At 39.9% G+C, this 12,023-nt stretch overlaps 1 protein-coding gene across 1 annotated transcript in view; it reads left to right on the forward strand.

The window, feature by feature from the left end:
* The window catches only part of LOC307015447 (VPS10 domain-containing receptor SorCS1-like), a 259,336-nt gene that overhangs the window by 215,185 nt on the left and 32,128 nt on the right, over positions 1 to 12,023 (forward strand). Inside the window, exons 12-16 of the mRNA XM_079644071.1 lie at positions 4,435 to 4,526; positions 4,903 to 5,010; positions 6,898 to 7,015; positions 8,077 to 8,210; positions 10,888 to 11,001. Of these exons, the coding sequence (XP_079500197.1) occupies positions 4,435 to 4,526; positions 4,903 to 5,010; positions 6,898 to 7,015; positions 8,077 to 8,210; positions 10,888 to 11,001 (566 nt within the window). The remainder of the gene's footprint in view (positions 1 to 4,434; positions 4,527 to 4,902; positions 5,011 to 6,897; positions 7,016 to 8,076; positions 8,211 to 10,887; positions 11,002 to 12,023) is intronic.

The raw sequence follows: 12,023 nt of genomic DNA on the forward strand, positions 1-12,023 counted from the left end.
ACGAGTGAGCCAGCAATGATCTCTTTGTTAGAACCAGCTGTGTGATTGACAGATTGACAGATATGATGTCAGCATAAGAGCATTCAAGAGATGAATTGTTCACAACAGTTCAACATATATTATCTATTAAAACCCAGTTAGATTAACATTCATTGGATTGCACACTTTGTTTGTTTGTGTGGATATGTAGCACATTAACATTTGAATAGCACTTAATGACTGACTGAATGGAAATGACAGTAAATGAAAATATAAAACGAAAAAAGCGATCATGAAAATGTTTCCAATAAATGAATAAAATGATTTTTGACCACTTTGTTGTTCAGATATATCACATATTTGTAACTAAATGATACATGAATTGAAACAAAACACAGTTTAAACTGAGGAGTAACTCTCGTGAGTTTCATTTATTTTCTTCACTCCGCTGGGGTACTGCTCTCATGTCAAGAACAAGAAGCATGAGATCAGTGCATGCACTGCATCGTCCAATCAGTGAGCGAAACAAAGTAAGGGGGCGGGGTGAGTATCTGAGGATTTCATCGGAGGATGGACTGGTGGTTCCTCGATTATCGCTCCTCCATTATCGCTCCTCGCTTCTCAATCCTCGGTCCTCCGGCAGAAATAAGAGCCATGGGACGGTACTCAAGATGGCGCAGACAAATCAACTGCCGGTGAGAGCGAGGAGCGAGGAAATGAAAATAGTCGACCTGAGACAAGGCTCTTGTCTCCTCGGTTAGAGCTCCTCCAGAGAGCCTCCTCAATGCTCGATGCTCGGTCCTCGAAGTGCATTTAGAGAAATGAGATGTCCTTCAAAATGGCGCGCTGAAATTCATTTCCGGGTCACTACCTTGAGGACCGAGGATTCGAGGAGTCGAGGAGGGGAAATTTGAGTATTGAGAAACCTATATAGAGTGCTGCAGGGATGACGTATTTACCCGGAAGTGAACTCTGCAAAACCATCGTTTTTCAGACACGTAAACTCTGCAAAAATCACCAGTGGGGTCACTGCTGATGTATTTAATGTCGTAGAACAAAACGTGATCAGTCTCTTAAATTTGTGTCCACCACAGACCTTATTTCGAACTATTTTCCAAAGTCCTATGGAGAAATCCCATTGGCTCTGAGACGAGGGAACCGGTAGTGGTAAAATGCTAACTCACTTCTGGGTTTTAGGACTCGTCACTGCACCACTCTATTGGGCCCAAAAATACCTTTTCCACATTTACTCTTTTTAGACTAAATTAACTCCCCAGTACAAACACTTTTATAGTTCTTTTAAAAGGGTCTAAAAATAAAATGCAAGAAGAGCCGAATCCAGATTTATTTTCTATCTTAATTAATTTTCCTCAGCCGAGATCTGCTATAACACTTCAGATTGGAGGCTGGGCTTAAGCACACGGGTACGGCTACAGGTACTTTTTGGCTTCATGCGCTACTGAGCAGCTTTCATAGGAATGAACACCCTGTTTCCAACACTGTATCTCTTTGTACATCCATGGTTAAAACACTTTTTGCACTTCAACGATTATGTAAAATTAATACATTAATTTTCCATTAAAGCCAGACCCCATATGGACGATCATGAGCTTACTGACCTATCCCCTCACTAAATATATCCTCCACCTCACTTGCTCTCACTGATTTCATCATACAGCCATTTATTAAACATTGCGCACTAGCCAGAGCTTTTTAAGGTCGATAATCAAAATTAAATGTTAAGAGTTATTTGATTCACTTCCAGCCTACAGTGCCTGTGGGTTGCCTTTACCTCACTTGATCCTGGCACTCTCAATTTATGGGCCTTGTTTTTAATCAAACACAGCATTGAAAAATAATAATTTTGATGCTGATGCAGCAAGTTCAAAACAGCAATGTGTATTGTGTTCAGGAAGGGTTACTTTGCAAATGTAATTAGTTCCTGAAATACTGAATACATGGCTCTAAAATTAATCCGAATCCGAATACAGTTACGTGTATTAAAAACTTATTCAGATTACTTTTAGAATACTTTTGGAATACTTTCTTTTTCCATAACAGATGAAGGTATGTTTTGGTGAACAGGAGACACTTATTTTACTGTTTTAATGGCTTATCAACATATTGGTGTCATTCTGGAATATAATCCTTTAGTCCTGTCTTAAAACCTTTCCTTAGAATATTTTATGAATTGTAAGGTGTTCTTGGGTGCTTTGAAAGGCGCCTCTAAATAGAATGAATTATTATTATTATTTATTATTATTATTATCTGAAAGGATGTAATACATTTTAAAACGTGTTCCAGTCACTTGCCCCACGCATTCAGCAGCAGCAGGCCATTCACTTTGATTTGATCCCGTTATGAAATGTCATCATTTCAACAACAAAGAAATGCTACATAAACGTTATCTTGCACATTTTTTGTCGAAACATCTCCGTTTCTAACTTTCAATATATTTGAAAATAGATCAATTAAATTCAATAGATTTATTAGCATGACCATAGTTACATGCAGTATTGCCAAAGCTCTTTATAGTTGTAACATCTATACAAAAATACACACAAATAAACAGTTATAAACAAACTGCTAAGAACATGTTTTTAAAAAAAAATTTTTTACAAGGAATACAGATTCATATAATACATTAATACAAAAATAGAATAGGATATATATACATAAGATGTATACGATGTGAGACCTGGTGTATCTGCTCATTCCGATTCCCTCAAACTGTGGCAGGCAGAGACAAACTGTCCTGCCACAATGCAGCTCTCTTTATAGTCCCGAGAAGTATTTTTGGTTTTTCATTTTCATTTTTAAATATTTGAGGATGCTTATGATTAAGTTTTGGGAAGAATTGTTTCTGTACAGGTTCAAAAGTTGGGCATTGTGTGAGGAAGTGCTGCTCTGTCTCCACAGTAGTTCCTCCACATTGTTGGCATGATCGCTCCTCTTTTGACAGCCATGTTTTCTTGTACCTGCCTGTTTCTATGGCTGTGACTTTCTCTCTGTCTCTCTCTCTGTCTCTCTTACCTAATTCACACCAACAGTGTTTCAGGGCCGGTTCGGAGCTGGAGCTTGAAAAGCACCAGGTTTTCCTCTTCACACCGCAGCGGAGCAGCCTGTTAGCTCCGGAGTCCGGTTCATTTCGAGCACCAAAAAATTGTCCGGCCAGAGCAAAAGCACCACATACGTCACGCTTACGTCGAGGCGGGGGCAGGGATGGGATCAACTCCTGAACAACAACAAAAAGCCGGCGTTTTATCCAGTTTGTACACAACGATGGAGAAACTTAACAAGCAGCAGTGGTCCACTGAAGAGACCAGCTACCTACTGGGAATCTGGTCTTCTGAAGAGGTACAGAGGATGCTGGAGCACAATCGGCCATTGTTGTTGTTGTCGGTGTCAGCTGTGAGGGGTTTCCGCGCGGTTTGGCTTTATGAAGTAGGCACCCAAACGGTTACGTCATGACGCAAACGATGACGCAATGACGCAGCACCAGTCGGACTCTGGGCAGGGTGAAAAGAGCCGGAGCTAAACCGAAGGACCGGTTCTGAACCTGAAAAGCTCCAGCACGGAGCTTGAACCGGAGTTGCGTTGGTGTGAATGAGGTATCAGTCTCTCTCTCTCTCGCTCTCTCTCTCTCGCTCTCTCTCTCTCTCTCTCTCTCTCTCTCTCTCTCTCTCTCTCTCTCTCTCTCTCTCTCTCTCTCTCTCTCTCTCTCTATGGCCAGGCTGTGAGCACTCAGTCTGTACTTTGTCAACATCTTCCTGTGTTTAACATCAGTCACTGTGGTCAGGTAGGCTGCCTTTTTATGGCCAGATAGCATTGCATTTTACTTTGTGTTTGGGATTTAGGGTTCCAATAAGTGAGGTAGTTTTTTGTGTGTTTTGTTATAATTTGGTTGACTCTAATAGTTGTGGGCTCAGACTGGTCCTGAGGCAGAACACAGTTTGAACCGGTTAACGAACAGAGTGTCAGGACCAGCTGAGAGAGGGGACTCTTTCCCTTGTTCTGCGTGAGGGGGCGTGGCCTCACAGACACGCTGCATCTCTCTCTCTCTCTATGTCTCTCTGTCTCTCGCTCACATGCTGCAGCGCATTGCACACCTGCCGGTAATGAATATTACATTTTGTGAGGAAATATTTCCACCAATAATTTCAATAAGTATTCCAAAATATATTCACATCAGGTTTACGAAAGTAACTATAATCAGATTACTCGTTTTTCAAATATAACGCGAGCTGAATACAGTTACTTTATTTTTGTATTCTGATTATGTAACGCCATTACATCTATTCCGTTAAAACCCAACCCTGATTGTGTTTGTTTGGTGTGTTATTACTTGACTCACTCGAATGATACAGTGTGGGTGTGCAGTGGTGTTGGACCTGTACTCGTGTAATGGGCCACTGCAGTTGAAACTCTTTCTCTCTGCCTTCCTGTCGCTGCAGATCTTTGACGAGGAGTATGCAGTGCTGTATCTCGATCAAGGAGGAGCCTTAGTCGCAATAAAACACACTCCGCTTCCCATCCGACACCTGTGGTGAGTCATTATGACAGAGACGCCACTTGCCACAGCATGACTAATTCCCTCCGAGGAAGCCTCAAGACTTAAGTTAGTCAAACAAAGGCAAATGAGATTGACTTCGAACTGGGGGATGATTTTATTCAAGTTAGAACCCCCCTCCCCCCCCAAGCCCAGGAAAAGTCTGCTTTGACAATTGCGTTCAATATCACGTTTACGTGTTTTAAGCCTTAATGAGTCTAGCTTCTGCTGATCAGTGTTCACTGAGCAGAGCTCCTCAGCCCTGCTTGGAATATGAAATAAAGTTGTCAGACGACTCTCAGGGTCATTAGCTCTGTACTCAGTCGGGGGGAATAGTGTTGGCGCCCTGTGTAATGGCTGTCTGTGTTCCCAGGTTGAGTTTTGACGAAGGACAACAGTGGAAGAAGTACAGCTTCACCAACACGCCTCTGTTTGTGGACGGGGTGCTGGGCGAGCCTGGGGAGGAGACTCTCATCATGACGTGAGTGACAACACATTTGTCAGAATGGAAATCAATCAATCAAAAAGACATATATACATATTTAATATATATAAAATAGTGTATTATATTACATTATTGCCTCTGCATTGGATTATTATGGGATAGGGTAATAACAATTATAATTAACTAAGTTTGAAAGAAGAAGTCTAGGCCAAATAATTGCAAGTCTCTTCAGTGCGCATGTCACAAAATGATTTAAAAAGAAAAGCCAAATTCTGGAAAAAAAGTCAAACTCAAAAAAAGGAAGCGACATTTTGAAAATAAGTCAAATTCTAAGAAAAAAGTATAACTTGAGATGCATTGTGGGAGATGTAGTTTATGGGCAACGTGCTTCTGTAAATCAGCATATAACCGTATAATTAACATATTATATTCTTTGAAAGCCCTTGTGGGGCCACAGAAAATGAAGTCACGGGCCGATTTGGCCCCCCGGGCCTTGAGTTTGACACCCCTGACATATAGCCTCTGTGTATGTGTGTTTTTGTGCTCCTTAACCCGTGCATCTATATCTAAGCCAGCAAGATTCAGCATTTCCCGACTGCCTGTTTTTCTTTTCATGAATAAAAGAGATCTCTCTCAAGGTCTACCCAACATCAAAACTGGCAGTCTCCGAATTATGATCACAGGAGATCAATGCTTTGGCAGCCAGCGACAGCATGACTGTCCATTTGAAGAGCATGAAGGAAAATGATCAAAAAAATGCCTGAGAAAACAGACTTTGGTCTGAAGAAGTTTTAACAGCATTATGAAGTCGATAGAGTGTTTGGTATCATTCGCCCTGTACTCAGAATCCAGATTTACCAAGATTCCTTTTGTGTTCTTTCACATTTATTAATAGAATAATAGCCCAGAGCTGGTGTGCGTGCATATGGTATGACACAGCGCTTGTCCCGTATTGCAGCAGAGATTTAGGGCTCGGGATGTGCTGGGAAAGGGTTTGCACAGCCATTACATCAATGTTTTAAGACACCTGCCATAAATGACAGTCTGACAGTGGGCTCTGTAGTCAGCTCTACAGGAGAGTGATAGGGGGCAGCTGGAGAGACAAGGAGGGAGAAAGAGAATAGGGAAAATGCACAGCAATAGTCTCAACAAGAACAAAATAAAGGGTTGGTGTAAAGACAATGCAGACATTTTGTTTTTCTTCTTGAGCTAAAGAGCTCTGCGCTGGCAGACACACCATTAGTTCTCATAAGATTATCATGCACTGTTTTCTTATCAATTTGTACTCATTCTCACAGTAAGTGCCTGTCGTGGTCGGGTGCCTCCAGAGCTAATTGACAGATTGATTGTGATAAATATGTTGCGGTACAAATGGTGAGGGGGTCAGAGAAGAGAAACACCCACTCAATTTAGCCGGAGATGGAAAATTATCTGGTTAATCTCATAACCTTGGATTGTGATTCGTTTCTGACCATTTAAATATGGGTATTCATTATTATTACTTTCAGAGGGAATAAGCTTCCCAATGTACAAACTCACAATACAAACAAACTTAAAATGTGAAACTGGGCATTTTATTCCAGTTCCAACTTTAGAGAAAGGCTGGTAGTTTTCTATATAATTAAATGATAACAAATTCCATATAAAGTAGAAAACCAACAATATACCAAAGTGCAAGTATGCTCCATCAAATTAATTGTCAAATTGTCCCTCCAACAATTCCTCTCTGATTTCGAAATTGGAAATGCTGCGTCCTTTTTTTCCCCCTTAACCCAGTCTTTACCTGTAACTGTCTGTGTTTTTCTCATATAATTTCTTTTCTCATAAAGTCACTATTCTAATCTTTAAACAACATTTCTGTTAGTAGTTATTTGAAGCATGTTTTTTGTATAACAACCAACATCATGCATGTTTTTTCTCCAGGATATTTGGCCATGTCAGTCATCGCTCAGAGTGGCAGCTGGTGAAGATCGACTTCAGGTCCATCTTCAACAGGAGGTGTAAAGAGGAGGACTATCAGACATGGCACCTTCACAACCAGGTGGCAACCCTAACCCTATAACACACAAAAAGAAGGCCCCTTTAAATAGTTTTTGATACAGTGTTTAAACTCATTGAGCAGCATGCCTCAGCCTCAGGGGTAATGTGTGATCACTGGCTGCTTTTAGCCTGGCGCTTCAGTGAGTGGACTAAAAGCTGGACATCTCTGAGATCCCAGAGCACTTATGCAGATTCTCCCGCCTCTCCTGCTGATGCTCTGAGTCAACCGACTCTAACCCCCCCACATCGCATACATTAAACATGCCTGAAGAGCCTTCAACCTGGCCGGGGCCTGGAGCCCAGCCAGAGTCTGGAAAGCATAACTTTATTCACGGCCCCCGCTCTGTAATTGGTTCAGACACCCATATGCTCGGAGCAGGCTAATGATCAAAACATATAGCACGGAAGATGACAAGAGTCCAAGCCAATTACAGGGCCAACTTACCGGGAATGTAGATGTACTGTATTTCCGACGGCTGCAAGAAAAAACTCAACTTTAGAGTATTTGTGTGAAAAGTTAAAGACATTTCTAAGCAGCTGGGAGTCTTTTTGTATATACAGCCAGATTTGTGTAGAGCATCTCACTACTGACACCTAATGCACAAAGCCAGGATGTTCAGGTCATGTAAAGACAGGATAATAGGATGCAGTGAAAAAGTCTGGAGTTTGTACTCAAACTGATCTTATATTCACGTTTCATGCATAGATAAAAGGCTAAAAAAAGAATAAAAAGTTTTTTTTAAAAAAGGATTGGCAGAATTTGCCCCTTATCATTCCGTCATCTAAGAAATAAAAAAACTCTTAAAAATAACTCAAGCAGCACACTGTGTGACATTTGTAACGCAGGAACAGTTGTTGAGTTTAGCATACCACGCAGCACAAGGCCGTAAATATTAGAACAGGAAACATGCCAAACTTAAACGAGGCAGCGGGGATTTTCACACAGTGAGATGCCCACATGGTTGGTTGCATTGTGCAAATTATTTATGGTGGCAAGTTACAAAAGCAGCTAATTTTTTTAACCCTCTCTGCTCGTGTTTCTTCACGGATCGGGTCTCCCAGGGCAAGTCCTGCCTCATGGGAGTGAAAAGGATCTACAGGAAGTTGAAGCCCTCGTCTAGGTGTGTTATGGGAAAGACGTATTCTGTTTCCATGACGTCTGGCTCCTGTGACTGTACTGAGGCTGACTTTGAATGGTGAGTTTATTATAATTTTGTACCAATCCCTTTTAAGACCAATGTTTTTTTCCTTGTTGTTGTGTAATCTTAATTTTTTTGTGTTTTAATCATTTATTTGGTTAAGTACATACTCAACCAGATGCAGTTAAAACTCATAATTGATAAAAAATGGGATACATCGTTAATACTGATACGCACCATCATTGTCAAATCTTACTACAGGATCATTACGAATGTTTTTTGTCCTATAACTCCCTTTTTTACCATCATTCATCAAAGATATAAAATGTACATGTAATTTAACAGAGTCTTTCATTCTGAAGTAATTATAATAATAATTGCTACTCTTATTACGAAGAATAATACGTTTTGCTTTTTGTCTTATGTTTTACCAAGTAATAGTATAAGTGGGTACTTATTGATGGAAACTCCCAAAAATAGTTGACAATTCTCTTATAGCTATCTCCCAGAAACCACTTAAAACTTCACAATACCTAAATCCATGAATTTGGATTGCTTTCTGCTCACCACATTCTCTTTAGCATTTTGAAGTTCTTTGTACTGACTTTGGATTTGGAGTGTCTTGAAATACAGAATAATAACTGGAGTGAGCTTTTTACAATCTGAGAAATAGTCCTCATGATGTGTATAGAGACTACAAACAATTAATGCAAGGTATTGGTAACAAACGGAGCTTGACCAATTATTACAAATAATTAATGGATTGCATTTATTTAGCGCTTTTCCAGTCTTTACAGCCCCTCAAAGTGCGTTTACATACCAGTCAGCATTCACCCATTCACACCCATTCATACACAGGGAGGGGCTGTCATACGAGATGCCCCCTGCTCAGGTAGACTCACATTCACACACATTCAAATACCATTGGTTTAAGTTTCTTGCCCAAGGACACATCGACATCTGGAGTGCAGGTGCTGGATTACCACTAGGGTTAGGGTTAGGAACCATCAACTTTCCTATCAAAGGAAGACCCAATAAATCCCGGGACGTTTTAATGAGAGGTCTTTTTTTTTAGGAAAAGAAGAACCCAGGAATTTGGGATCTTGAGCAAAACTACTGTCAAGTTCGGCTGCAGTTGGTTCCAATTTGACTGTTATCTCCGGAAAACACTGACAGACACTTTGGAATGCTGCTAACATTAAGCCTCAAAGAAAGCAAAAGCAAAGCAAAATCAGCTCGGAATTAAAAAATTGAGATTTTTTCTTTATCCTGTCAGTGACACCAAGACTTAATGCTATTAGAAATGGCTTACAAATGAGTAGTTTCTACATTTCTTCATTTTTTTATTACTCAAACAGGAGTAAATAACACATTATTTGGACTCTTTTAAACTCTTGAGGATTTCACATTTGTCTCACAAGTATTATTCCCTATTTTGCTTTTTTGGACAATGGGGTACATTGCAAACATATTCAAAATCCAGTATACTCACTTTGCATTCTGACATCTTTGAGTAAATAGGGTCTTATAGGGAAGTTAGAAATACAAAGCAAACAGATGCAATCCTATATCACTATACAGCTCCAACTGTGAGCACTTCCAATCCTTCAGAACCAATATGGACAATGACAAAGAAAGAAAGACTAAATAGGAATGAATGCACAAGTGTCATTAGCAGATACTGAACTGATTGTACCAGAATACAAATGATAATTCAAAGATGCTTTGTTGGCTGCTGCTGGTGAGTCTTTCTAATACAAGTGTAGCTCACGAGAATGTTTTTCTACACATCCTCACAACCTGCTTTGAATCATCAGCAGTATTTCATTTTTTTTCCTGCTTTGGTCCCAAATCTGGTCTCCTGAGCAAGCCGGCTCTCGGAACAAGCACCATCAAAACCATAAATCACTGAGCCTAATAGCTTTCATTAACAATCACAAAAGTTTTGCATCTGTGTGCATGTCCCACTAATTGGGGCAATTTGTCGCTATCATTTTGGCGACATAGTGCTGCTCTCCCTTTTAATTTGTAGGACAAACAACTTGTGGGCTGTGTTTGAAAAGCACCAAAGTGGCGCTTTTACTTCTCTCAAGTCTATACCAAAATGACATCATTTTAGGTTTTTGTTTACCAAGATTTCGTTTGAAATACAGAGATGATGATATGTTTCAACAACACAGTCTCACTCCCTGAACGTCCAGGAGCGATAATCTGGTGTTTTTTAGCCGATGAGTAGTGCAGATATCACTGTAAAATCAATCGACAGTAAGGAGAATACTTACTTACGGGTGTAAAATCCTCCGTTATCCAATGGGAATGGAAGCTCACATTGCCTTTAACTGCCACCGACATGGACCGATGCGGTGCTTCCCTGAGCGTCAAATACCGCCGCCGATGGGAATACATTGCAATCAGTTGAAATCTCTTTGCGTCCGTTTATGAAGCTGAAGGACACTCGGCGCCTCACAACTGCACGCCAAAGGACCCTGACCAGGCATCGCTCCTGAACTATCAGGGAGTCAGAGTGTGTTGGTTTCAACATTCAATTATTTACTATCCTTTGATTGATTTGTCTGTGAGTGGAAAGAGCCATTATACAAATACATGTTGCACTTGAAATGGTGCGTTCATCATTTTTCCAACAGCCTCAGGATTCTTTGTTTCCGTTAGCGAATCCATCCTGGTTTCTAATTGGATAACTGTTTCTGTTTTTTGTCTGGTTCCATCATTACAGTGATTATGGCTATGAGAGACGGACCGACGGCAAGTGCACCCCCGCCTTTTGGTTCCATCCATCATCCATGTCCAGGAGTTGTACCACAGGGATGACGTTCCTGAACAGCACCGGGTGAGCACAGGACGAGAGACTAGAACAGGCGCACGTATTCTCCATAGTGACTCGCAGCCATCGGGCGAAATGAGTGGTGCATTTGCGCCGTATATCTCTGTGTATGTTAATTAGTTTCTCAGGGACAACAAGGACAGGCTGAGAAAATGTGGGGCTGAATGACCAAACATGCTACAAGTAATAACCGCTGGTAGTGACGTGATCCACTGTGGGTGAAGAATGGTTTGAGTCATGTTTGAAAATACTGTAAATTCTTTAATATATATATATTATTCAGTGTATGCGGGTGTAAGTAATGTGGTCTTTCAAGATTGTACTCTCTTTAACAAAACAACCTTCCTTTCAAGGTCCATTTAAAGCAGTCCTAGAGGTTTTTAACATGTCTTTGAGTAGATACAGATTTGAAACATTTGTTATAATTTGCTAGTGCAGTGAAATAAGTGCACTTAATAAGAATTCTTGAAATAATAACTCTTGATGATAGAAAACTGACAAATGTCTTGAAATAGAAATACATATCAATCTGACTTTGAATGATCCTTTGTGATTCTTCAAACAGTAGATGCTGCTCACTCTTGAAATGCTTGTAATTATTTTTAATTTGTTTATTATTAACTTAATGTATGTGTAAGATGTCTGGACACACTGCTTATATTTCATTTGAAAGCGAGCCCATCCTATTTTTCATTAACTTCTAGTGATTTATGCAAAGTTTATTATTTTAGTTTTATTTGTCCAACTTCATACTAACACTGCTCAATGTTAACCATATCCCCCCGTAGAGTCTTGCAAAATTAAACAAGTTCAGAGTTTTTAGTTATTTATTATTCATAGTCTAATTTAAAATATATATATTTTGAAAACATTGCACGTTTTATAATTTTCAATTATAAAATACAACATGATCTTGTTAAAAACATTTAGTTCTTAATTGTGGAATTACAATGAAATGTGTTTTACAATGTTCAGATTTCTTATCTGAAAACATTTGCAGTCAAGCATAGTTTTAAGAAAATATGGCC

The sequence above is a fragment of the Notothenia rossii genome (assembly GCF_949606895.1).
Source record: "Notothenia rossii genome assembly, chromosome: 1".
In the NCBI taxonomy this organism is placed as follows: domain Eukaryota; kingdom Metazoa; phylum Chordata; class Actinopteri; order Perciformes; family Nototheniidae; genus Notothenia; species Notothenia rossii.